This window comes from Mobula birostris, chromosome 9 (assembly GCF_030028105.1).
Source record: "Mobula birostris isolate sMobBir1 chromosome 9, sMobBir1.hap1, whole genome shotgun sequence".
In the NCBI taxonomy this organism is placed as follows: Eukaryota; Metazoa; Chordata; class Chondrichthyes; order Myliobatiformes; family Myliobatidae; genus Mobula; species Mobula birostris.
This window is the reverse complement of record NC_092378.1, coordinates 133,799,445-133,825,032: the sequence shown is the minus strand read 5'-3', so window position 1 is coordinate 133,825,032 and position 25,588 is coordinate 133,799,445. Positions and strand designations below refer to the sequence as shown.

At 37.6% G+C, this 25,588-nt stretch overlaps 1 protein-coding gene across 5 annotated transcripts in view; it reads right to left on the bottom strand.

The window, feature by feature from the left end:
- LOC140203090 (bromodomain-containing protein 8-like) overlaps positions 1-25,588 on the bottom strand; it is an 84,549-nt gene that overhangs the window by 41,346 nt on the left and 17,615 nt on the right. For 3 of the 5 annotated variants that reach the window (XM_072268875.1, XM_072268874.1, XM_072268878.1), the window contains exons 8-17: positions 24,812-24,945; positions 22,081-22,305; positions 21,495-21,639; positions 12,312-12,488; positions 7,089-7,366; positions 6,362-6,706; positions 5,393-5,585; positions 4,382-4,428; positions 1,032-1,249; positions 299-391 (exon numbers count right to left, since the gene is read on the bottom strand). In XM_072268875.1, the coding sequence (XP_072124976.1) occupies positions 299-391; positions 1,032-1,249; positions 4,382-4,428; positions 5,393-5,585; positions 6,362-6,706; positions 7,089-7,366; positions 12,312-12,488; positions 21,495-21,639; positions 22,081-22,305; positions 24,812-24,945 (1,855 nt within the window). The remainder of the gene's footprint in view (positions 1-298; positions 392-1,031; positions 1,250-4,381; positions 4,429-5,392; positions 5,586-6,361; positions 6,707-7,088; positions 7,367-12,311; positions 12,489-21,494; positions 21,640-22,080; positions 22,306-24,811; positions 24,946-25,588) is intronic. The other 2 variants (XM_072268876.1, XM_072268877.1) reach the window with 2 other exon arrangements.

The following is a 25,588-nucleotide window of genomic DNA, read 5'->3' as shown; positions in this document are numbered from 1 at the left end:
CAGAAAGCAGGACAAATCTGTTTATAGGAATCCTTCAGAGTTCACGCAATGTGGTGATGCTTTTCTCCACTGTGCTCAGAATATCACCCATTAATGCACTGTGCTGTCTCCATTATCGGTACTGGTTAATTATGAAAATATACTACTGAATTATTGCCATTTCCTCCATTAAAGACACCACATAAGTGCACAATCATACTGTTGTTAACCTCAATCATGAACAATTTCCAGTTGCAATTTAGGTGTTACTTGTAAATGTTCCTTTCAAACAGAGATAGCATTGCGGAATGACACCAACCTGTGATTAGCAGCTGCTCTCCATACTAGCATAATAGCCTTCTTCCAAATTTTCTGAGCTTGAATGGCTTCCTGGTCTTCACTGCAAACTGAACTAGAGATGGTGGGCAAGGTAAACAAAATTAGACAGTAATAATGCAAATAACACATTATTTTTTATATTAGCCTACAGCACAGAAAACTCTAGAAATAATGGAGAACTGTACTGAGAGTGAGGTGCTCAAAGAAATTGACACAAAATAGCCTGTATTGGAAAAAATTAAGGCAATCAAAAGGCAATTAATCGACAGAGACAAATGATCTGCATCCTAGAGCTTGAAGGAGGTGGCTCTGGAGGCAGAAGTTGCACGTTATTGATTCTAAAATGTTTCTTCATAGATTGCAAGGTAATAATGCATCTCCACTATTTAAAGGGGGGGGGGAAAGAGGGAAAACAGGAAATGGTTAGCCTGATAGCAACATTAGGAAAAATTGTGGAATTTATCACTAAGTGGTGGTAAATGCTTTTGCTTAATATGCAACAATTCAAATCCCCAAATAGTAAGTTCATACATTCAAAGTAATAAGTAAACTCAACATACTTTCCAACAGATAAAAATCATTTCAAAAATAGAAGCAACTTAGAACGATGTCCAAAGTTCTATTACGCAGTGATAAACCAAATATTAATATGATGTTACGTGCATAAATATCTTACATTTCTCAAGGATTAGAAAAAACCTCTGTAAACTTACAACTGTGAGGAAGCTGGGCTGCTTGGTATTGAATCAGCAAGAACTGATGATTGCAGATGGGCATTGTGAATGCTGAATCCATCGTCACTCTCACTGACAGGTGGTTCATTATCTGTTTCTGACATATAAACCTCATTTGGTTCCTCCTCCCTGGTCTCATCCACACTGGCAGCTTCACTAGCTCCATCTTCCTCTTTGGGAATAAGCATATCCTGCAGCTGTAAAGCACAAGGACACATTCTTGTCAATCAGATAACAATTGTTAACTCAATACTTAACACTATTGCAACATATTACTTAAGAGAAAATCATAGAAACTTCTCATTCCCATCACTTTCCATAGATTGTAGATTATTACAATGGCAAACAGTCCAATAATAATCTGTGGTGTAAATAGATGGATTTTTAGTTGGACACGAGAAAGACCAACTTATGTAGAGCACTGATGAACAAAACAAATAAACATGTTTCTAGGATTCTACTTACATTACTCTTGAACCATGTACAAATAGAAAGAGGATATCTTGGCAACTGGTTTTGGCATTACCAGACGGAAGGGCTCTTTGATCAGTTTGGGTTGTGCAGACTATCTTCTACTGTGACTTCTACCTCCACATCACTAGAGTGCTGAAAGGAAATAACTTGGGGCTTCCTTTACCTGTCTGAGACCATCATTATATACCATGCAAGCAACACACCGTAGAGCACAAGTGCAAGTGAAAAATGGGAAATGGTTTTTAATGAAATGGACCACACTGATCTTCAAATGTACTTTGCATTTAACGAGATCATGGCTGAGGTTCTACATCAGCGCCATTTTCCTCCACCATTCTCATATCCCTTACTTCACCTAATATAAGACCATAAGACAAAGGAGCAGAAGTCGGCCATTCAGCCCATCGAGTCTGCTCCACCATTTTATCATGAGCTGATCCATTCTCCCATTTAGTCCCACTCCCCCACCTTCTCACCATAACCTTTGATGCCCTGGCTACTCAGATACCTATCAATCTCTGCCTTAAATACACCCAATGACTTGGCCTCCACTGCTGCCCGTGGCAACAAATTCCATAGATTCACCACCCTCTGGCTAAAAAAATTTCTTCGCATTTCTGTTCTGAATGGGCGCCCTTCAATCTTTAAGTCACGACCTCTCGTACTAGACTCCCCCATCATGGGAAACAACTTTGCCACATCCACTCTGTCCATGCCTTTCAACATTCGAAATGTTTCTATAAGGTCTCCCCTCATTCTTCGAAACTCCACGGAATACAGTCCAAGAGCGGACAAACGTTCCTCATATGTTAACCCTCTCACTCCCGGAATCATTCTAGTGAACCTTCTCTGTACCCTCTCCAATCTCAGCACATCCTTTCTTAAATAAGGAGACCAAAACTGCCCACAGTACTCCAAGTGAGGTCTCACCAGCGCCTTATAAAGCTTCAACATCACATCCCTGCTCCTATACTCTATCCCTCTAGAAATGAATGCCAACACTGCATTCGCCTTCTTCACTACCGACTCAACCTGGAGGTTAACCTTAAGGGTATCCTGTACGAGGACTCCCAAGTCCCGTTGCATCTCAGAACTTTGAATTCTTTCCCCACTTAAATAATAGTCTGCCCCTTTATTACTTCTGCCAAATTGCATAACCATACACTTTCCAACATTGTACTTCATTTGCCACTTCTTTGCCCATTCTTCCAATCTATCCAAGTCTCTCTGCAGACTTTCCGTTTCTTCAGCACTACCAGCCCCTCCACCTATCTTCGTATCGTCAGCAAACTTAGTCACAAAGCCATCTATTCCATAATCCAAATCGTTGATGTACAATGTAAAAAGTAGCGGCCCCAACACGGATCCTTGTGGAACACCACTGGTAACCAGCAGCCAACCAGAATAGGATCCCTTTATTCCCACAGAAACCAGAATATCCAGAAACCTCTTGATCTCTTTTCAATGTCTGAGCCTCAACAGCCCTCCAGGAATTTTTTTTAGCCAGGGAAACAATTATCCTTCATCCAGCCTGACAAGCTCTACAAGAATTTTGTAATATACAATGAAAACTATTCTTATTTATCTTTTTCCAAGCTCAAATATATACAGGCCTATCCTATAACAATCTCTTCCTATATAGTAAACCTCTATCTTTACTGCACCCCATGAATGGCAAATAAGCTGTTTCTTAGGTAAGATGATCAAAACTATATACAGGACTCCAGCTATGAACTCACTAAAGTATTACGTAATTGCTGTAAAACCTCTGCCCTCCAGAATTCAAATCCTCTAATACAGGCCTGCATGCTTTGCTTGTCCTAATTCCTTGCAACACCTGCTTGTTAGATTTCAATAACTTATGTCCCATATTCCTTGAACATTAAAACTATTAATTCTCTTGCCATTAAAAGGAAATTCTGCTTTTTTGAGTTATGCACAAAACTGGGTGCTATAACATACATAGAGTTAAATACTCTGTGTCTCTGGTCTGGAAGGTTATGCCTCATAGAATTCAGTAAGTGCTAGTTTGGTAGATTCAAAATTGACTGGAAGATAGGAAGCAGAAGGTCAAAGGTTTTTTGTCTGAATGGAGACTGCTGGGAAGTGATGTACCAAAGAGGTCAGTGTTGTTAACCTTGATATTCATTATTTATATATCTAATTCAAATGCAAATGCCCAAGGCTTGATCAGAAGGCTTGCAAGAACACAAAATTAGGAGACACTGTTGAAAGTGAAGAAGGTTATCATAGATTACAAGGGGATCTTGATCACTTAGGGAAGGGAGCTGAGGAATATCAAATGGATTTCAACAGATAAATTGTGATGCATTTTGGAAAGCCAAACTAGCATCGGCCTTATACTGTGAATTCTAGCACCAGCAGCAAATCAGTTGCTATTGAGCCAGAATTGCAGAATGTTATTGAACCTCAAATAGGCTTTTTAGCTTTGACATGGGTTAAAGCTTCTAGGTTAAATATTATATCAAGGTTGACAATGACCTTTTTTAAAGATAATTCACACATTTTTCTCTTATTTTTTTCCCTTTAAAATGGTTGTTTCCCTTAACATTTGATGTTAATTTTTTAAAAATATATCCAAACTACAATATTTTTTGAAATATGGTTGTATATTTTGCCAGCAGAGCACCAAAATAGTAACACAATGATGAAGAAAATAGCATTTATGTTTGGCAATTTTATAAAATTACTGATTTTATAAGATTATGATTATTTAATGAAGATATTCTCTCTACAGAATAAGTATGAACCTAAGCGAATGACAACTGAACAAGTTACTGATGTATTAACATCCACAATCACAGCAAACAGAAACAATATCAGGTGGTCAGTACCTTGATTTGGCCCTTTAAAACTAATCCAGACTCGTCCTTTGTGGCTTCTAAAGGTTGAAAGCAAAATGCAATCTGACATTAATGTCAATATTATGACTGAACAGTTAATAACATAACACATAAAATTAGTATTAGCAGAAAATATAATCGCCACTCGAATATTCATTACCTCAAGGCTATAAGGAACATTTCAAATTAATGCATAATACTCAGTACTTCACAAATGGAAGGTATTAGTTTCCATTTGTAGGTTCATGTGTGTCAGCCTGATAGTTCACCAATGTTATCAGGCAGTACTGCTGAACAGTGACTGGAGGGAAAAATGCTTTATGACAGAAATTTAAAAAGTCAGTTGAATAATCATTGACAACTGTCTTTAATTAAAATGGGTGGGTTGAGAAGAGGCAAATGTCAAGAATGAGTATTGTCTATTCAGACAATATTGCTAATGTGAGGGCACGTCATTTTAAAGTAATTGGAGGAAACTATGAGAGAATATCAGAGTTAAGCTTTCTAGAGAGTGAACGGTTCGTGGAACAGCCTGCCCGAGGTGGTAGTAAAGGCAGATACATTAGGGGCACTTAAGAAACTCTTAGATAGGCACTTGGATGATAGCAAAATGGAGGGCTCTGGAGGAGGGAAGGGTTAGATTGATCTTAGAGAACTTTATAAGGTCAGCACAACATCGTAGGTTCAAGGGTCAATACTGTGCCATTGTGTTTTATGTTCAACATTCCAAATATAGCATGATATCAAGAGTTGGATAAGGTAAGAGTGATGAGGTCTGGCAAAGGTTACCTCTATAGGAGGTAGGATTCAAAGTTAGTGCACAGAAAATGCTAAAGGTTGACAGATATTCACAAAGGGGAGAGAAACAATAAAACTTAAATAACTTTATCAAAAATCATTATATGTTATTGAGAGGAAAATGATTGTGTCCTAGATTATGTTGGTGTTTCATTAACCATATTTTATCACAAATGAGACCCATTCACTTCCTATTCCACTGACCTACAATTTCAGATTGTCCCACTTCATTAGAAGTACTTTTGCACTGTGTTATGCTCCTGGGTGACATGTGTCCAATTTCCTCAGAGGTACTTTTGCTTCGTGCAGTGCTCCGTGGCAAGGGATGTGATGTTTCCTCAGATGTGCTTTTACTTCGCATGGTACTCCTCGGCAAAGCATGTTCCATTCCAAGTACCTATCATGATGGAAACAAAATGAAAATTCTGATTTTCAGAATATATATTTCAAATTTAAGCTATGGCCTAGCTAGATTTTTTGCAGCTCAGCACCATCCTGGACCAGGTTGATTGATGCCCCACTCTCTAGTCAGTATTCTCAACTTTAACACTGGAGGACCTTGACTGCTCCTCCAAGCCTCATGACCTCTCGCATGGAGATGAGAGTATGGCACAATCATATCACCTCCAAGTTACAAATTACTTCATTTTTGAACTAAATCATTCCTAGATCATTAAAGAAGAAAAAATACTGCAGCTGCTAGGATCTGAAATAAAAAGTGACAATTCTAGTAATGATTCAGATTATAGTTACTGAATTGAAATGTTAACACTACTTTTTCTCTCCACAGGTTCTCCCTGACACACTGAGCACCCTTAGCAATTTCATGTTACTGGACTAAAGCCTAAGAGTTAAACAATTAACAAGTAACATCACCGAAACAGCTGGCCACCAACCACTGCTACGATATATTTGTCGGGATTTCTCAACATCTGAAGGTAAATTTACTATTCTCACTGATTCAGTATGTTTAAAGAGAATTAAACGGGCAGGCAGTATTTTTAGTTATTCATAAATATTGTCAATCATTTTTCAGCATTTCAAAATATCTACAGTGTGCATCTTTAATAATCAATTTCCCTTGGGTATCATTCCAATACAATTATTTTAACGTACTTATTTATTAAAATATGAAGGCATATAATTTGTCGTAAACTTTCTATGCCATCTCACCTCAGATTTCAGGCCTCGAAAAGTTGTCATTTTTCCTGCATTTCCCATTTGTTGCAAGTGTCCTGAATTGGATTCTTCCTCCTGATCTTGCTCTTGCTCGACTTGCTCTGGTAATTCCTGTTTAATTCCTTTGATAACTAAATTGTCAGCAGAGTCCAATCCAGCCAAAATTTGCGTCTCTTCACTGGATCGGCGCTCTGATTTGTGAGTCTGTGGCTGGATTTCTTCAGTTTCCTCCTTTATCATCTGTTCTGCCTGAAAGAGGGAGGCAGGATTTCCCTCAGCAGCCGCTATCCGCTCTCCAACATCAGGAGGAAGGTCAATCAGCTCTGGTGTTTCCTCAACCTAAAAAAAAAGCAACAGAAGATGACCTTTAAGCCGCTCAAAAATTGTCCTTATTTCATGTATCAATTCTCATTTTCCTATTGGTCCCTCAAATGGCCTACATAATTTGGAAATTCCTAAAGCAAGTCAACAGAAGCATGTTCTACAAGTGGTTATGATTCTTAAAAGGTCAGGCAGTTTTGCTGTACTCTTCAATGTCAGATACTGACCTCACATTCACAATTTCCCTCAGATCACACATATGAGCACCAGCCGTTTCACATACAACAAAGCAGTAATTTGGAAGCCAAACACCTAGCTATCCTTCAGAGTGATATATGGAAAAGGGAGGAGACTCAAAAGGATAATAAAATGTTACGATGGAGTATAAATCTTTATTTACCTTTTCTTCAATAATTGCTAGGATATCTGCAGGGTTTCCCAAGTGAAGTACGCTGGCATAATCAGATACTCCAGTATTAACACTGCCTTCAAGTTGCTTTGACCGGTGCTGATCTGCTACGTTCTCTCTTTGTCTTGCAATCTGCAGAGTGCCAGGTGGCAGACACCTGCTTTCTCCAGAGTCAATTAACACAGAGAAACTGGCCAGATCTCCAGATACTGAGAGAGCTGGCTGCTCCACACAACTCTCTACCTGAACACAAATGGTGGTTTCCTCAACTGTAGAAATAAGCATCAGAAAAATCAATTATTCTCTAAAAATTAGTATTTTTAATCGCAATTCTAACCAGATATCTTGTAGTGCAGACATTATGATATAGTAACATAATTAACATCAGATCCTGATATTTAGAAGTTTGCCCATATGTACAACAGAACTTTGAACAACTTTGAACAAATAATCATTGTAAGCACTTCACTCAAAACACATCTCTGCATAGAATATCCCAAAAATTTCTCATTCCCTGTTTTCAATAAATATCAAAATTCTTGATAACCTGTACAGGTTCTTGATAACCTTACAGGTAACTGATCTGCTACTTGAAAGCCACAGCAGCCTGCAGTTTACTAAAAGGTGCACAGAATTATTCCATGATCCTTCCAGGGCACCCTAGTTATTTAAAAAAATATAAAGTAACTGCCCCTCATAACAGTTCCTACCACAAAATAGTTAAGGTACAGTACGTGCCATTGTCCTTTCCATCTTCCTCTCTTGAATAAAGAAGTTCAAATGAACAAATGCTCAGTTCCTTGTGTATTTACCTTACTTCAATAGGGTATTATCAAGACAGCCTACAGATTATCTTTCCCATTACATCCTTGAATTCCTCTGTTGAATAACATATCCAGCTGACAATTTTGAAGACCTCACAAAAGTTAACCATCAGCGAATCTTGAACAATGCAGGGCAGCTCTCCCTCAATTGCATTTCCTATGTGGAGATGCTTGGCATTCGATCAGCAGTACTCCTGCTAAACAACTGACATTAGGAGACACTGCTTTTATACAAACTGCAGGAATTATTTTTTCTGTGCCACAGGATGATGCAATGTGCAATGTCACCAAGCCTCAGTATGTGGTACTTGGAAAAGGTAACAGAAAGTCATTAAGATTAAATCACAAATTGGCAACTACAAAAAATACAATGACTGTAAAATAATTACTAACTGTGAATATTTTTATCCAATCCATATTCTCTCTAATGTCGTTAAAGATTGTCCCAAAAAGCAACGGCAGGTTAATAAATGCCCATAGCTTGCATCAGGTTAAAACATAGCAGAAATCTTGGAAATAATTTTTGATGCATCTGTAAATACCAATTTAAGTAAGGGATATGTGAACTATAATCAAATATGTCAGGATGCTAACAGTTGTGAAAAAGATGGTTTGGTTCTACTCCATGTAAGTAGTTTCTTTTGGTGTGTAGGATTTCAACTATCCTTTCAAATTTAGAATGGTATTGTGCAGGAATATCAGACCCCTGACTGGATCTACAGATGCACTGCAATGGAAAGCAAAGATTATTATGAAACTTAGAATGTTTGCTCTTGAGTTTCATCCACAAAAAAAACTATCACAGACAATTTCTTCACAATAACTTTTTCCAGCTCTTTAATATTCCATTATTTTCCTGAACTAGACACCATCACAATCAGGAAAAGATTTGGGCGGCTCTGAAGATCTACCAATATCAATCCCAGACTAAATCATGCATATCACCTCAAATGCTGGAAGGAACTCAGAATGTCAGGGAGCATCTATAGGTGGAAAGGTACAGTTCATGTTTTGGTTCATGACCTGGAACCAGTGCTAATGAAGGGTTTTGACCCAGAATGTCAACTGTCCCTTTCCCTCTATAATTGCTGCCTGATCCTCTGAGCTCCTACAGCATTTTGCACGTTGCTCCAGATTACCAGCATCTGCCGTTTCTCGTGCTTCCATTTAAATGCTGCTCATAAAGTTATTTATCCAACATTATTATCTGAAATTCCATCCCTTTGGTTAAAAAAAATAATTTAAACATTATAATCAGTTAATCAGCAAGAACAACTGAGAAATATGGCAAAGAATGGCACTTGACAATTTGGTCAGGTTCTCTGTTAAAGGCAAAAGGTGAGATATTGTTTGCTTATTACAAAAACAACTACAGCACAGGACAAGACCACTTGAATCATCACATCTAGCGTGGTTCTAGTTCTTCAGCCATTCTATTCCAATTTCCCTTTAGGTCACAGTGATATTGCAACAGTCAAATTAGCAGACCAGTAATCCAGGGACCTGGGCTAACAACCAAGGTTCCAATTTCAAATCCCACCATGGAAGCTCTGGAATTTGAATTCTAATAATAAATTGGTTTAAAAATCATTAACAATTATGTCCACAAAACAAAAAATGCATCAGATTCACTCAAACATGTCAGGAAAGAAAATCTGCCATCCTTACCCAGCTAGGTTTTTCTGTGACTTCACAGCTACAACAATGAAAGGACTCTGAAGTGACCCAGCAAGACACTCAAATCAACAACAATTACAATGAGTAATAAAGGCTAGCCTTACCAATATCTCTCAGGTCTCATAAAATGAATTTTAAAAGCACATAATTTGTCTCTTCACAAATATGCATTCAATTTCTTTTTAATCGAAGTTGTGTACATCTTTTATAATCAGATGGTCATTTATTCCTTTTAATCATTTTCTGTGAAGTGCAAAATACACATTTATCCATACTTTATGAATATCCATCTGTTCTGTAATCATTCCAAACAAAAGACCTATAAGAATTTTAATGTTAATTCCCTTATCACAGTTTAAATGTTTTCCTGCTGGAGGACCACTTAAACAATTTTAGGTCTTTCTGTAGTTTCAGACCTGGCCCATAGATGACACTATGGGATATTATTCCTCCCCATTCCATTCTGCTTCTATGGATACGAGTTACACCTTGAACTTCTTTGGAGTTTTTTTTTAAAAGTATTTAATTCTTTTGCCAATAACTATGTTTTCCAATCTCTGCAGTTGTATAATTTAAAATGAAAAGATACTGACAGCAGGGACATTCATACATAGGATTTTACATATACCTTAAATGGATTAACATCTATAGATCTTGTTAAAATATTTTGTCTAATTAAATCTCAAATTATGTGCCGTCTTCTTTTCCTACTTCACCTAAACAGAAGCGCTTGCTTTGTTCTCAATTTAAATGCTGCAAGAAATGAACGTTTCTTCTACCTGTTTTCATGTCCTTGAGATAAAACTTGTTACTAATGTTACAGTTAATTGGCAAAATTATGCATGTATCAAAATTTTCAATTACAAAGAAAACTTCCATTAAATCTCAACCTTGTTAAATGCACTCATTTTATTCAATTTTTCTTCAGACTAGCATACCCATTTCTAATTTGACTGTTTTTATTAAGGGCTGTACTGTCACTCTGATGAGATATTCTCTAACTAGTGTCTAACTGATGTACTGTACAAATTTAACAACCATGTGCTTGCTTTTATTTAATGCATCTATATATAAAACATAATTATAAACTTTTAATGATCTTTTCACAGTGAATTTCAACCTTCAAGATCTACATATTTCAACCTTTCCAGTTTTCCATTAATTCTTACCAATATTCAACAAAATTAATTCTAGTACTACACTTCTATCACAAAGAACAAAGTTTCATTCTACAGGAATTATGTAACTTAAAAGCCCTTTTACAAAGAATCTGGACAAATCCTGCAATACGGGTTAATATTGCTTTTATATAATTAAGACTGCCCATTGTTACGAAAGAAAAGCAATCCAAGGTAACTTGAGAACCAATAAGAAGGATCTTCTATTGGAAATTACATGTTGGCCCTGATTAATTTAATGTTATTATTTATGACCTTCAAGATTTAGTAGCATTACACATTCTCAATCATCATATATCTTTCACATTCATACATTTCAGAAATCACACTCAATTGCCTCCCTTTAGTTTGATACATGCCCTGCTCAGAACCTCCTTGCTCAAAAGAACAAAATAAAACTGGGAGTCACTGGCTGCAAGTTCAAGCCCACTCCAGAAACTATAACACAAATATCTTGGCATAAGTATCACTGTAATGTTAAAGAATGTTATTTTGTTCAGAGCCAACTTTGTATTAACCTGATGCCCTTTTTGCTTTATCAAAACAATGCAAAAGGTCCTATAGTACCAAGAGTATGAGAGCTATCCCAATTGTACTCACCATTTTTCATTCTGTAATGACATCACTTCTATAGATTACCTGCTTATTATTACAATGGTATTTGAAAGAACGTGCTATTCAAAAATAGTAACTGTATTCATTAAATTACAACCAAGCCAGTACACCAAGAGCACAAGAGATTATGCATCAAAAACTATTTGATGGGCTGTAATTTGCCTAAATTGCAAAAAAAAATCTTAAATAAATGCTATCTTTTTCATTACACTTCCTGGAACATAATTCACCCTATTCACCGAAGTTTTAACTTGTCTTATGTAAAGTGTACATTACTATCATGAAATGAAGCTCTTTAAAATGCCATAAAACAACACACTGCAAAGTCAAGAGCCCAGGCGAGATTCCCATTTGCAATTCCCTTTTGGAACTAGGAGCTCTCATTGACTTCATATTCTGACAGCACATCACGCCCAAAATAACAGCTGTCATTATTGCATTTTATACCAAGCCATAATGAATTTCCATAGTAATACATCAGCAACACCTTATATTGTTCATTTATTATTTCATGGAGTCTCTCCAATTCAGGAAATTTATTATGCACGTACAATTTTCAAAAATACAAGCATGATGGTTTAGAGTGAGGAGGGTACAAAAGCAGCTTGCACAAAAACTCCATCAGACTAAGATTAGGAAAATACTCTAAAGGTGTCTTCACACTGCTTTGATTGAAAATCAGATTCAAAAGAGGATGAATTATGATGTCATTAATTTTTGTCCAATCTAAGTTCACATGGCATTTTTGAATCAAAAGACATCAGATCTTTAATTTTTTTTAGGTGTTTTAAATTCCACACTTGATGGTATTTCTCATCTATATCCAACAGCAAATGTTTGGGACAATCTTTAAAATGAACAGGATTTGTTTTTTTTTTTGAGATCTTGTAATGATTGGTTTACACTGCCTAGTGACAGACCTGTCCTGCTGTTCTTCTGCGTCATGGTTGCGGTGGTGGCTGAATACACCTGGTCAGTTAGAATTTGCATAGGTTTAACTGGAGGTGGTGCCTCACGGCTGGTGGTAGAGAAAGGAACGAAAGGTGATGTGAACTGCGAGAGGCCGACCTCCAAAAGCCTTGACAGAGTAGGGGCTCCTAACATAAAGTGCACAAAGAAAGATACAAGGCTCATGCAGGTAGGCAAGAGGAACGATGTTCAACACACATTCTTTACTTAGTTGAATGACAACTGAACCCACTGTGAACCGAAACCTATAAATTGCTCTCATGTATGGGGTACAGCTTGGGAAAAATTTCCCAATCCAGGGACTAGACGCAGAAGTCTTAGTTAAAACCCCACGGCAAGAGTATGTTAGAATATCTTTCAGTGGAGATGTTAAATTAAGCTCTAGCCAGCACATTTGGACAAACAGATTATCTGTCAATACAAAATTGTTCATGAGAATTTATTATGCGCAAATTGGCTGCTATGAAAGAGATTATACATGGCAAGGCATTTTCATTTGCTTTACAGCATCCAGTCGTTGTAAAGAACTTGTATAAGAATGCATAACTTCATATTATTCATTCTGAAAGGCGGGGTAAAGGTTCCAATGAAAACAGTACAGGTCATATAATGACCACAACTAAATCTTTCCCAAACTACACCCCATACATGAGTATAATTAAGTCTCGCTTTCTGTTGTACTGCATGCAATACACACAACCAGTGCTCTAATACAGAGCCTAGAATTCCAGTGGTACCATTTTAAACAAATATGACTTCATCTGACCATATCCACACACAAATTATACAGATTACTCATTTCCTTATCAATATATTGCCCACCAAAGCAAGCAGATACTAATACATTAAACACCTATTTTTGGAATTACACAAAATGAAAGGGAACATACACAATTCCATTCATGACAAAATACAAAAAATGTAAATATTGACAACTCAAACTATGATGAATGTAGGATTAAGGGTACAGAAACAAAATGAAAATGGTAAATCTGACAGACTTGTGCAGTGATTGATCTACAGCTCCCTGCCCAATCAGAAGATTGTGAGCACCTATTTCAACATTAATCAGGAGCAAATGGAGGTTGGGGGGTAATAATTATTTTTACAAAATTAGAAACTGTTACTTGAAGATTACTTACATTTAGTAGAATTCAAGTATTAAAAATCTGTAATTGCTGAACTCAACACCAAAAAACTAAATATTTCAGCCAACAATGAAAGATCATTGGCACATCTGCAATTCAGAATCATGCAGGGCCAAGAGCGAAACATCCAATTTATGAATTTATTGATCTTGTGCTTCTTGGTTGTCCAGCCAATGGCTTGAAAATATTACTGAAGTAAACATGAATTGTTGCCGTGCGGTGGTAAACGGGATGAACAACAAAGTCAGAAGTTGGGGATACACAAAACAGACCATATTGTCCTTCAGTTCTTTGTAGTTGTAGCAACAGATGAGAAGCAAGCTTTCCATTGTACTCTAGATATTCTCATGTCCTAAAAGTTAATTAATGTGCTTCACAGACATGTTACAAGCAAAGTCAGACAGCTGAATATTGCTGGGTCAAGAATGCCGTCTCAATAATTCTTACAGCATTGTCCTGAGATTGATAAATTGATAATTATAATCATCTGCATCAGGTTATGTTTTCAGCCTCTAGAGAGTTTCATGTTAAACTCAATAAAAACTGTTGTGCTGGGAGCTTTTTCACCAAGAACAGCGAATCAGTTGTACACCTGTATAATAATGGAAATAAGGTTGCAAGCCAAGCAGCTCTGGCAGAACCTTTAATTAAACATTTCAGAGTCAGCTCACTTGAATATTCAGCACTTTCCTCATTAGTTGATTAATAAATGGGATCGTGGAATTTTTTTTAGGAACACAATATAACTAGGCAATTTTCCTCAATGTCATAACTGCACTGGAATAAGTTGCCTTAGTAATCAGTGCATTCAGAATGACAGGATATTAGAGACAAGGGTGGTATCATCACAGACAATAGCCTTGCATTTGTTTAGGTATTGATATCATAAGGAATATACCAGACTATTTAAATACCATTATTTATGTGACATGTTTCAGTTAATATTTCAGTTTGGTTTGCACATGTGGGTCACTAACATTGATTAACACAATGATATCCATGAAGCCTTATACCGTCCATGAGGCCTTATCCTTCTGGGTTTTTTGCCAGATTGTAAGCAATCCTATACTAAGAGAAGTGAAGCCTTGATTTGTTGGTTGTATAGCCATTTAGTTCTACTGACAGGAAAATGCTATTGGTGCTTTGCATATTGTAGCTTTAAGTCTCTAAAATATGCTGGCCTCTGTTCTTGACAGGATTTGATTTCCTGTAATTCATGGAGATGGACAGAAATTGCTCAGACATGAAATTATAGATTACAGCTGTATTTAATTCTACGAGGCTCCCAAATACTCAGACTTGTGGCATTAGATCTACTGTGTATATAGCCAGGTTGTTCAACACAGTAACACCTCCCAACTAAACGATGAAGGATGTCACTGATTTGAGAAAGGAGGCAGGCAGGGTGGATCTATAATACTGATAACTATAATAAATAGCTTTGCATGGTGGTAGATATGCTGTGAGAACACTGTCAAGCACCAGTTCAATCTATGGCAGAACTCCTGAGACTATAGGCCAAGGCTCTTGAATCTCTCCTGGTATGACTAATCCAGAAACAATATGGTCTATCTTTCACTGCATTTCATTGGTTGTAAGGTAGGAAAACCAGACCTGTACACAATGTTCCAGATGCAGTCTCACCACCTGGAGCATATACTTAGAGAAAAATATCTCTACTCTTGTACTCAAATCCTCTTGAAATAAAAGACAATTTATCATTTGTTTTTCCAGTTATGCGCTTAATTTTCATGTTAACTTTCACGTACAAGGTCAAAGGCACCTAGGTTCTCCTGAACACTAACATCTTTCAATTTCCTAGCCCATTCAACTGTCCTGTCTTTAAGCTCCTAAAGCCTCTGCAACTTCAGGCAGCTCACATTGCTACCCAGCTTCTGTATCATCAATAACGTGTCCAATCTAAATATATCAGTGAAGACAACTTTGCACGGTGCTTAAGTAAAGTCACTGCCAAGAAGTCCATCCACTCTTTCCCTTATGTTTTGTAATAGTCAGTGTACCAATAACCAAATTAATAGAACATATCAGAGCATACTGAGAGCCAAACAATACTATGATCTGAGATTTTTCATATTCCCATCTTTCAAAGAGGATTTGGGATTTAAATTTGCACTTACAATGAACTGCTTGAAAATCTAACTGAATTTCAATAGGCTTTAAAAAAGTCTATTATGTACAGGCAGAGAAACTATTTTGATGATTTTCAAAGCTGTCAAAATCAATCAACTCATCCAGCTCAACAATTGGGTGCTCTCTTTAAATCCTCCTTGGCAGAGGAAGAGCCAAGGGAACCAGTTTGGACTATGGGACCATAAGAAGAGTGAGAATGGGGAAAATGGGCCACAGGACTACTGATATTTCAAGTAAGTCTGTGGAATGCAGCCTTGTGACCTGAAGTTAGAAGCTAAAATTACAGCTTACCTTCTAGTTACGGAATGTCTAAAACAATTAAGGCACCATTTCAAAAAAAAGGTGGACTGTTACCTACTCTTACTTTGAAGACGGAATTGAGAATAAATTAAATGGAACATGCTTTGACTATTCCCTAGGATACTTGCTTGCTCTCTGCATAATAAAGCAACTTTATAACCTGCCTTGTTGATTCAGAGAAAATTATGTGCAGAAGACCTGATATAGTACAGTATATAATGGGGTAAAAAGCTGGAATCAAACCTATTTTGTCTCTCTCAAAGAAATCCACTGTCTTGCTCATTTTCAATTTCTTCCCTTCTAATTATATATTCAATTGTATTTAGCACATTAAGATTGAACCTATCTCCAATAAAATCAAAATGCTCCCAGACCACTTTAATTTGCTGCATGAAAAATATTTTGCTTCATCTTTCTTCTGATCATCTAATTTTATTAAATGTTTCCTCCAGTCGTACCAATGGAAACTTTCTCTCAGTTGAAACTCTTAATTAAGTTAAAGACCTCTGTTTAATCTTTCCCTTTTCAAGTTAAACAGGCTGAGCTTCTCCAGGCCTTCACATAACTGAACCCTCAGTGACATAATACCAAAAATACCAAAGCCTAAACGGGTATTATCCAGGACAGTTTAAATGGTGGCAGACATTGATTAATATACTTTAAATTTCACAATATCTAATGAGAGGGCTTCATGGTTCAGTTTCTGATGATGTACAATAACTTCACCAAGATTCTTTGATCATGCAGAAGAGAAAAACACATTAAGTACTGACTATCTCATGCCTTTGTTTCATACTGTCTGCATTTTCCTGGGATTCATACATGGGTTCACTATTACCCTTTGCCCAAATCAGTAGTAGCTTATTTCTATGGCTCCATCCTTCATTAAAGACAATGGAAATCTTTTTTGCTAAATGATTGCTCCTTTTCACATGTGTGCCTTTATAATAAAGGAGCATGTACATAGAATTTCTTTGATATGACAAACCATTTTCTTTTTAATTACCTACAAAGTGACCCATTGCATTCATATACACAAAGGTCACACTGCTACTAGTGAACAGATTCAGAAAACCAGTGGAATCTCTGTATCAAATCAACTAAATCCACCTTGTTCTTGCAGAAATAAAAACAGAAAATACTGGATATACTCAGCAGGTCAGGTATGATGCCAGGACACTGAAAAACTAACATTTTAGATTGGTGACTTTTCAACACAGTTAGGAATACTTAGAAACCAGACAAGTTTTCAGCTACAGAGAACTGTAGAAACAATAAGAATCTTTGTGATAGGGAATGAACAAACCATCAGAAGGTGTGGCATTCTGCTTTTCTTGGTCAACTCTATGACAGACATTCATTTTGTCTTCCCACTCCTTCCCTTCTCTCTAACTTAAAACAGGTTTACAAATATTCTACGATGTTGATGCTACAAACACAAAATGCTGGAGGAACTCCGCAAGTCAGGCAGCACCTATGGAGGAAAATGAACAGTTGACATTTTGGGTCAACACCCTTCATCAGAACTGGAAAGGAAGACGGCAGAAGCCAGAATAATAGGGTGGGGGTAGGAGGAGGAGCACAAGCTGGCAGCTGAGAGGGGGAAGGCAGAAGAGAAAAGGGAGAATGATGTGAGGAGCTAGAAGGCAGTAGGCAGAAAAGGGTTAAAGAAGGAATCTGAGAGAAGACTGTAGAGGTCTAGAGGGAGGAAGGTGAAGGAGTTAGCAGGTTGTAGTGGGAAGGGGAAAGTAAAAAAGTAAAGGGGCTACAGTTCCCTGAAGGTGGAATCTCATGTGGATAGGGTGGTGAAGACAGCTTTTGGTATGCTGACCTTTATAAATCAGAGCATTGAGTATAGGAGTTGGGATGTAATGTTAAAATTGTACAAGGCATTGGTAAGGCCAAATTTGGAGTATTGTGTACAGTTCTGGTCACCGAATTATAGGAAAGATGTCAACAAAATAGAGAGAGTACAGAGAAGATTTACCAGAATGTTATCTGGGTTTCAGCACCTGAGTTACAGAGAAGGGTTGAACAAGTTAGGTCTTTATTCTTTGGAGCGTAGAAGGTTGAGGGGGGACTTGATAGAGGTATTTAAAATTATGAGGGGGATAGATAGAGTTGACATGGATAGGCTTTTTCCATTGAGAGTAGGGGAAATTCAGACAAGAGGACATGAGTTGAGAGTTAGGGGACAAAAGTTTAGGAGTAACTTCTTTACTCAGAGAGTGGTGGCTGTGTGGAACGAGCTTCCAGTAGAAGTGGTAGAGGCAGGTTCGATATTGTCACTTAAAGAAAAATTGGATAGGTATATGGATAGGAAAGGAATGGAGGGTTATGGGCTCAGTGCAGGTCGCTGGGGCTAGATGAGAGTAAGCGTTTGGCACAGACTAGAAGGGCCAAGATGGCCCGTTTCCGTGCTGTAATTGTTATATGGGATAAGGGAAAACAAAGATGGGTGGAAGAGAGGGGGTGGGTTAAAGGAAGTTAGAGAAAGCAATATTGATACTGTCAGGCTGGAGAGTACAAAGTCAAAATATGAGGCCATGATGTTGATGCTGTCTCATCTGCTGAGTACTTCCAGCATATTCAGTTTCTAGCATCTGTAGTTTTTCACTTTTTTATTATTGTTCCTAATGCAGTAATATTTTGGATTAGCACAATATTTTTGAAAGCACAGTGAAGTTATGCACAGTGGCCTGGTTAATGTTTACTTTCAATCTACATTACTGAAAAAAAGCACATTACTCCGCTATGGATGTGAAAGGGTTAGGCATTGGGGGGGGGGCTTGGAATCCCATCTCATATAAACCCAGTGCTACAGAAACATCACAGAAGTTCCAAAGGCCTGGGTGAGGACGGATCTCTCATGGGCTACACCTGGGGATAACCTGAAAAAATGTCCCAGGACAGAGAACTCTGCTGAACTGCTGTCAGTGGCCTGTGCCCCAGCAGGGGCATTGAGCTTCAGTTCCTAAGTAGTTTTCTTTTCCCCTGGAAGCTTGTGTTTAAACCAGCTGCTATTAATTTCATACGACATCGATCACACCTCAACAATGTACTTAATTGACTATAAAGTGATCTAGTTCAACATAAGGTTGTAAAAGGGTGAAATAAAAATAAGACTTCCTACTTACTTCAGCTTGGCAAGAATACCAATTTTAAAATGTGTCAATAAAGCATTTCTAATTGCAAAAACGTCATTGTGTGTTGAGTGAAGCATGTTTTAAAAAGTACCATTAGGAATACAACATCCTAATTAAACAGTGTTATTGGCTTTCCTGGTGTAACAATGTCCCATTTGAGTATATGCTAAGCTGCTTCAATATCATGCAGCTGTTTACATGTCCTTAAAGACAATTCCTGACACACATTATTATTCCAAAGATTGAGGAGTGTGGCTTCTCAGAGAACAGATTACGTAATGATGATCGATGAGAGAAAAAATGAAAATGATCCCAATTTTTTAAGAGTAGGGGTTCCCAACCTGGGGTCGGTGGACTCCTCAATTCATGGTATGGGTTCATGGCATAAAAAAGATTGGGAACCCCTGTTTTAGAGGAACTTTGACAGGAAAACAAAATCTACAGAAAGGCCACGGAGACCATCCTAGGCTATAGCCAGATGTTCCTGGCAAAGATTGCCAGAGAAGGATGTGTAAGGAATGCTTAAGTGTGCAAACTTGAGTCTCTGCACCTTGAAGGAGGTTGCGAAGGAAGCAAATGTCCATGCCCAGCCTGAAGGAAAAGTAGATAAAGTTCTGTCTTCTTGACTAAACACCTGATTGCAACAAAGAACAGCAAACTGTGATATGCTGCATAGTCAGTGGCAGGAGAGTGGAATGATCTTTAGCCAAAAAGGTTAAGAGCGATGGCCACCACGACTTCAGCTGTGACAGTAGTCCTGACATAACGGCAAGTCATATATCTCTGTATTATTGAAATATCACCTACACAGAGCTTACTACACAGGGGTGTAGATGAAAATGTAGGATCTGTAACCACAGTCTTGGGCAATGAGTTCTCTGGTCCTTCTCCCATATGTTCCTCATGGTTACTTGCAATGCCTTTAAAACTTACATTCCATCTCAATGTCATCCAGCAAGAGTGGTAGATTCAGACAAATTTTATTGTAAGTCTGTATTCATTGCGAAAATGTCCCGGTGCAAGGAAAGCCTGGAACAAGCTGTGTACACAGTTATCAATGAGACCAAACACTGATCTTTGATTTTCAGATCAGAGAGGTTGTTAAAATGTGAAAAATGGGTATGGCACTATTGATAATTTCACTGGCCAAGTTGACATCTTACGAAGGGTCTCGGCCTGAAACATCGACTGTACCTCTTCCTAGAGATGCTGCCTGGCCTGCTGCGTTCACCAGCAACGTTGATGTGTGTTGCTTGACACCTTAGTTCTGTCTTTAATGTTATTTAAAGTCCCAACAAAAAGGCTGGGATTGAATATCTCAGATGGTTCTAAAAGGTCGAGAAATGAACACCACTTAGCACTTTGAAGGCAAATTTCTTGGCCTTCCAGCATTACCTTGCTCATATTACTTGTGAAATTCTGTAGACAACAAAGCTAGCACCTCCCAATTTGATGTAACGCTTGCCTGATTGAATCCAATTCAGGAAATATTAAACAAGTTACCGATGGAACATCAACAAGACTGGGGGCTAAATTTATGGTGAACACTGCTGATCTTCCTGTTACAGGAAAGTCAAGAGCTGTATTGCTGGAGTAAATATGTGGCAATCAGACTGTCAGAGTAGCAGTCCCACCCCAGTGGGCACTAAAGAACAGCTGAGTTCTACAATTCTGTTTTTTTCAACTATCATGATAGAATTTGAATTCTAAATGTCAGCTGCATATTTAGTATCTAAATCAATAAGCTATTTAACCAGTGCCAATGTCATGACACAGAACATCATATGGACCACAAAGCTGAATATATGAGTACACATACAAATGACAAACAGACAAAAAAGGAACATATTGATTAAGAAATTTTTGTTTTAGAAGCAAGAAATTTCAATACAATACTTAGTTGTAAAGAAAGGTTGGGTGAAGAGGAGCTGGGGAAGAGATTAAAGAATAGCAAAATAGGGATACAGAGGAAATGTAAACCAGAATATTATTAATAATTTTAAGAATTACTTTGCATTCTGACAATAGCTTTTATTCCATAGTTTGCTTATTTCTAACAGTATCTCTTTTCTCTCAGTTTATTCAAGTTACTAAAAATAGTGAACATTGGAAAATAACTAATCTTAATATTATTTAACATAAAATGACCCCCCCTTCCAATACAATTCAGCTTTAATCTCACCTTTGGCTAAGGTTATATCTAGTAGATATCAATCCCAAAGACAAAATTACAACAAAAGTACAAACCCTAAGAGTGAACTATAAATTCAAGTGCCACATATTTAAACAAAAATAATTGAAAGAAGTTATTCCATAGGTGAAATAACTAGCCTGTCATATTTCTATGTTAAATAGTATTGAACTAGATAAGAACAATGGTAAGTATTACCTGTAGGTGCTGGAGATACTGGTACACTGGTACAAGTTGGCTGCAGCTCTGGAACATGCAGGGTTGATACACCTGTTCCCATTTCAACATGAACATTGGGACTAGTAACATGCGTAGAGTTCATCTGGAGATCAACATCACTGACCTGAAAAACGAAGAGGTGCAAAAGAGAGAAAATGCCTGTTATTATGAAATAAGACGTATCATTCACTGATATCCTAAACGATATATGGACGTATCAGCAAAAAACACACTTTTATTAGGCTGACTGCGAAAGTATACTATGATTTCTATATTTCAGTATAAGTCATAATCAATGTACAGAATAGTAGTTCTCTGGTAATAAAAAGACCCAAAAAAATGTATGATCACAGGATACTCATCGTGTAGGTTTTAACAGGGAGTGACTATACTTGCCACAGAATTACTTCAAAATAGTGCACCTCCTTACCTTTCAATCAACATGGTTTTATACCCATTACTGTATGTTTTATCTAATCCTCTTTTCAGTCTGCGCTTTCCTACACTATGGGCCTTTTCATCTTTCACTTAGGTTTCTTTAAATAAAAACCTGCTGGTTACTTACAAGCCTAGGACTGGTAGGCAGGAGACTCCCTTTTTTCAGGAGCTCAGATAGCAGTGGAGAGGGTGGAGGCGTGGCCTTCTGCCCCAATAACTTTTTCTGGGGCGAATCCTCCAAAACAGGAGTCAGAGGAGTTTCAAGATTAGTGGAGGTAACAGCAGGTCCAGGAGTCTCAGGGGCTGAGATCACTGGAATAGTCGGAGCACTTCCAATGTTCATCGACACCAACTGTACAAGGGAAAAGACAAACTCTTACATACCTTTCCAAGTAAGCACAAGCCTACACATAAACCTTTAAGACAGGACCAGCACACCACATTTTTAATCGTCATCAAATTAAAAGGGAAATCTACTTTGGAAGCTTAAAGTAGAGGTTTCCTTGTGAATCTCAGATCATCTATCTAAACTAATCTGGTTCACTGAATGATGTTACAAATTTAAGAAAAACTGCAGTTATAAAATAAAAACAGAAAATGCGGTGAACAGAGTTAAAATTTCAGGGCAAAGACCCTTTATCGGACCAGAAACGTTAGTACTGCTTCTCTTTCTACAGGTACTCCCGAAACAGTATTTCCAGCATCTTCTGTTTTGCAATGAATTAAGTTTTTCAGTTTTGAATACAAAAATTATTTTCTAATTGTGTGGGAATTGCAAACACTCAAATATTCCCATTACATGTAGTCTTGGGAGGTGCAGAAGCCTCCCTAGTCACAAATGATAAATCAACACCTTTCGTTTACACACCATCTTTAATAAAGATGAAGATCTTAATAAGGCATTTTACAGGAAAATAAAGGAAAAAGCTACTTAAGGACACATCAGGACTGCCCTCTAAAACCTTACTCAAAGATGTTGAGCATCTTATAGGCGGAAAGATACGTGAGCTTGGGGAAAGGGTCTGAGAGCTTTTAAAGCCCACACAACAGAATGCAGTCTCTAATAGCAAATCTAATAAAATTAGATATGAGCAAGAAGGCCTTTTGAGAAAAGTTCTTGGAGTGAACATAAGAAGTGGCGTTTCAAGTTAGAGAAATTTGAAAACAATGAGAATCTTAAAGTCACAAATTTGAATGCCCCTGAAGCCAGTGCACATCAGTCAGTGAAGGGGGCCAATGGGTCATAAAGGCTTGATACCAGCAGAAGGTGACCACTCAAGACTGCTCTGACATTTACAGGCCTTCCCCAGATTTGACAGGGTTTGTTCATAACCAACAGTTTGCAAGTTGGAAATACAGCCATGAACCAAGTGCCGAAAGAGCAGAAGATGCCTGCAGCCCTGCAGCGGCCAACAAATCCATCCTCCTGTAATAAGATCATGGATGCTGTGAGTCAGCTAAGTTAGAGTAAAGAAAGCAGGCATTTAAATAACTCAAGTTTCTAGAGGACTAAAGGTGAGTGTAAAATTGCAAATCTGAATAAAAACAAATGGTGGAAATACTCAGTAGTCTGACAGCATCTGTGGAGAAAGAAATAAAGTTTCTGTTTCAGATCGTCTGATAAAGGGTCATCAACCTAAAATATTAACTTTGGTTTCTCGCTCTCCATAGAAGCTGCCTCTTTTAAAGTTTTTCTAGTAATTTTTTTAATTGAATCAGGTCTTGCTGACCTAATCCTCCCTGTTTAGAAGAATGCATGTGTGCCACTGAATACCTGTACTTAACTGGCAAGAAGCAAACTGCCAATATCACCCCTGTTCAGAGAGACCACCCAAAAATAAACCTGGACAGCTTTGACAGTGGTGGGAAAACAGGCAGGGAGGGCAGCAAGTATCAATCTGGTCATGCTCCAGATCCGAAATGTGGAAGTAAGCAGTACAGCCAACTGAGAGATTCAGCACTCCACCAGATTTCCAGGCTTGATAATGCTAGCGCAGTACTCTGGGACTTACAGCCATCTTGGTGGCTAATCTAGGCAACAATCAGCAAGATCTAAGCCTTTATAATTATCTATACCTTTTATTTCCACTGATAATTCTAATGGTGGATCCATCATCTTATGTTTAGTTTTCAGTTACGTTAACTTTTTTCCAGAATTTATAATTGACTTTTCAGCTGTTATATTAAAACTGTAATGTCAGTCTGTTTACCTACCACTTTCGGCATTCTCCTGATATTCTGCGACCATCCACCATAACAACTACTGACTTGACAGGTCCTTATTGTCAATGTCTTTCTTCTCTTAGATCCAGATGGTGTTTAAAACTGTCATTAATGTGTCCCTCACAATATCCACCTCCTCCTTAACCAGTCCCAATTCAATCCTTTTCTTAAGATCCTCAAAGATGTTACTGCTTGCATACTCCTCTTAGAATTTATTTAGTTTTTTTTGTCAGAGCGTTATCCATAATCTTTGAGAATGATGAACATGGACAAAAAATGCAGCTAATAGGTATTTTCACAAACACAGAATAATAGAACATAGATAATGCATTTGACCCATCATGCCTGCTTCAATTCTTTGTCAGGGCTTACCGATTTACTCATAGTCCTTGTGCTTTTCACAAGTGCTACAATTCACTTATTAACTTAATAAATGTTTTTAACATGTAATTGCATGAATGACTGAATAACCAAATTGCCCTAATTTTAAAAAAATGTCTCCGTCAGGGAATAACAGGCTCTATACTTTATTATACAGCCCAAATTAATTCTCCTTAATTGATGACAAAATACATTTTGACATATAGCAAACTGAAACAAAAAGCATCACGAAGGGAAGATGGCCTCATACATACACTAGTGTGGCTGTCCTCACTGGCCTGTTGTGTATCTGTCACAGAATAGTCTATTCCAGGAGAATTCGACTCCATTGGAGACCGGATAGGCAAATTAGTCAATCTCTTGGGGGCATTTTTTGCTGCTTGACGGGCTACAACACAAAATAAATTGCATTGATTTTTGACAAATAAGTATATTCACCAGAAAACAATTGTTAAAGAAAATAAATTTATAGCTATGTTATCATTTGTCTACTTTTCAGTTGTCTTTACACTTTTACATCAACCTTCATTAAACTGTAAATATAGTTTATCCACATAATGTACCCCATCTTAACACTGATGTTCTCAGTCCCAGAATGATAATAGACATGAATGACATTACTACCAAAATCTCCTCACATTTTAAGCATCAATGCAAACAGGGCGTCTAATGATTACTGAGCCTCAAAAGTATTTATAACCAACTGTAATCAACTGTAACCAACTGCATTTATAATCAGCTGTTAATTGCACCAAATACTGAGCTGTGGAACAAGGAGATCTAAGGTTTTATCCCTTACTCTAAATCTAGTTACTTTAGTTTTGTATACCTTTGCTGCAGGGAATCCCCTCTGTACACTTTCTAGTGCTCCCTTAGTGTGGTAACCAGAACTGGACATGATATTCCAGTTGTGAGCGAACTAATGTTTTTATGCAGTTTGGCATAACATTCTTTATTCTATGCTATGGCCAATGAAGGCAAGTACCCTTATGCTTTCGCAATTACCTGTGTACTCATGAGCTCAAAATGCA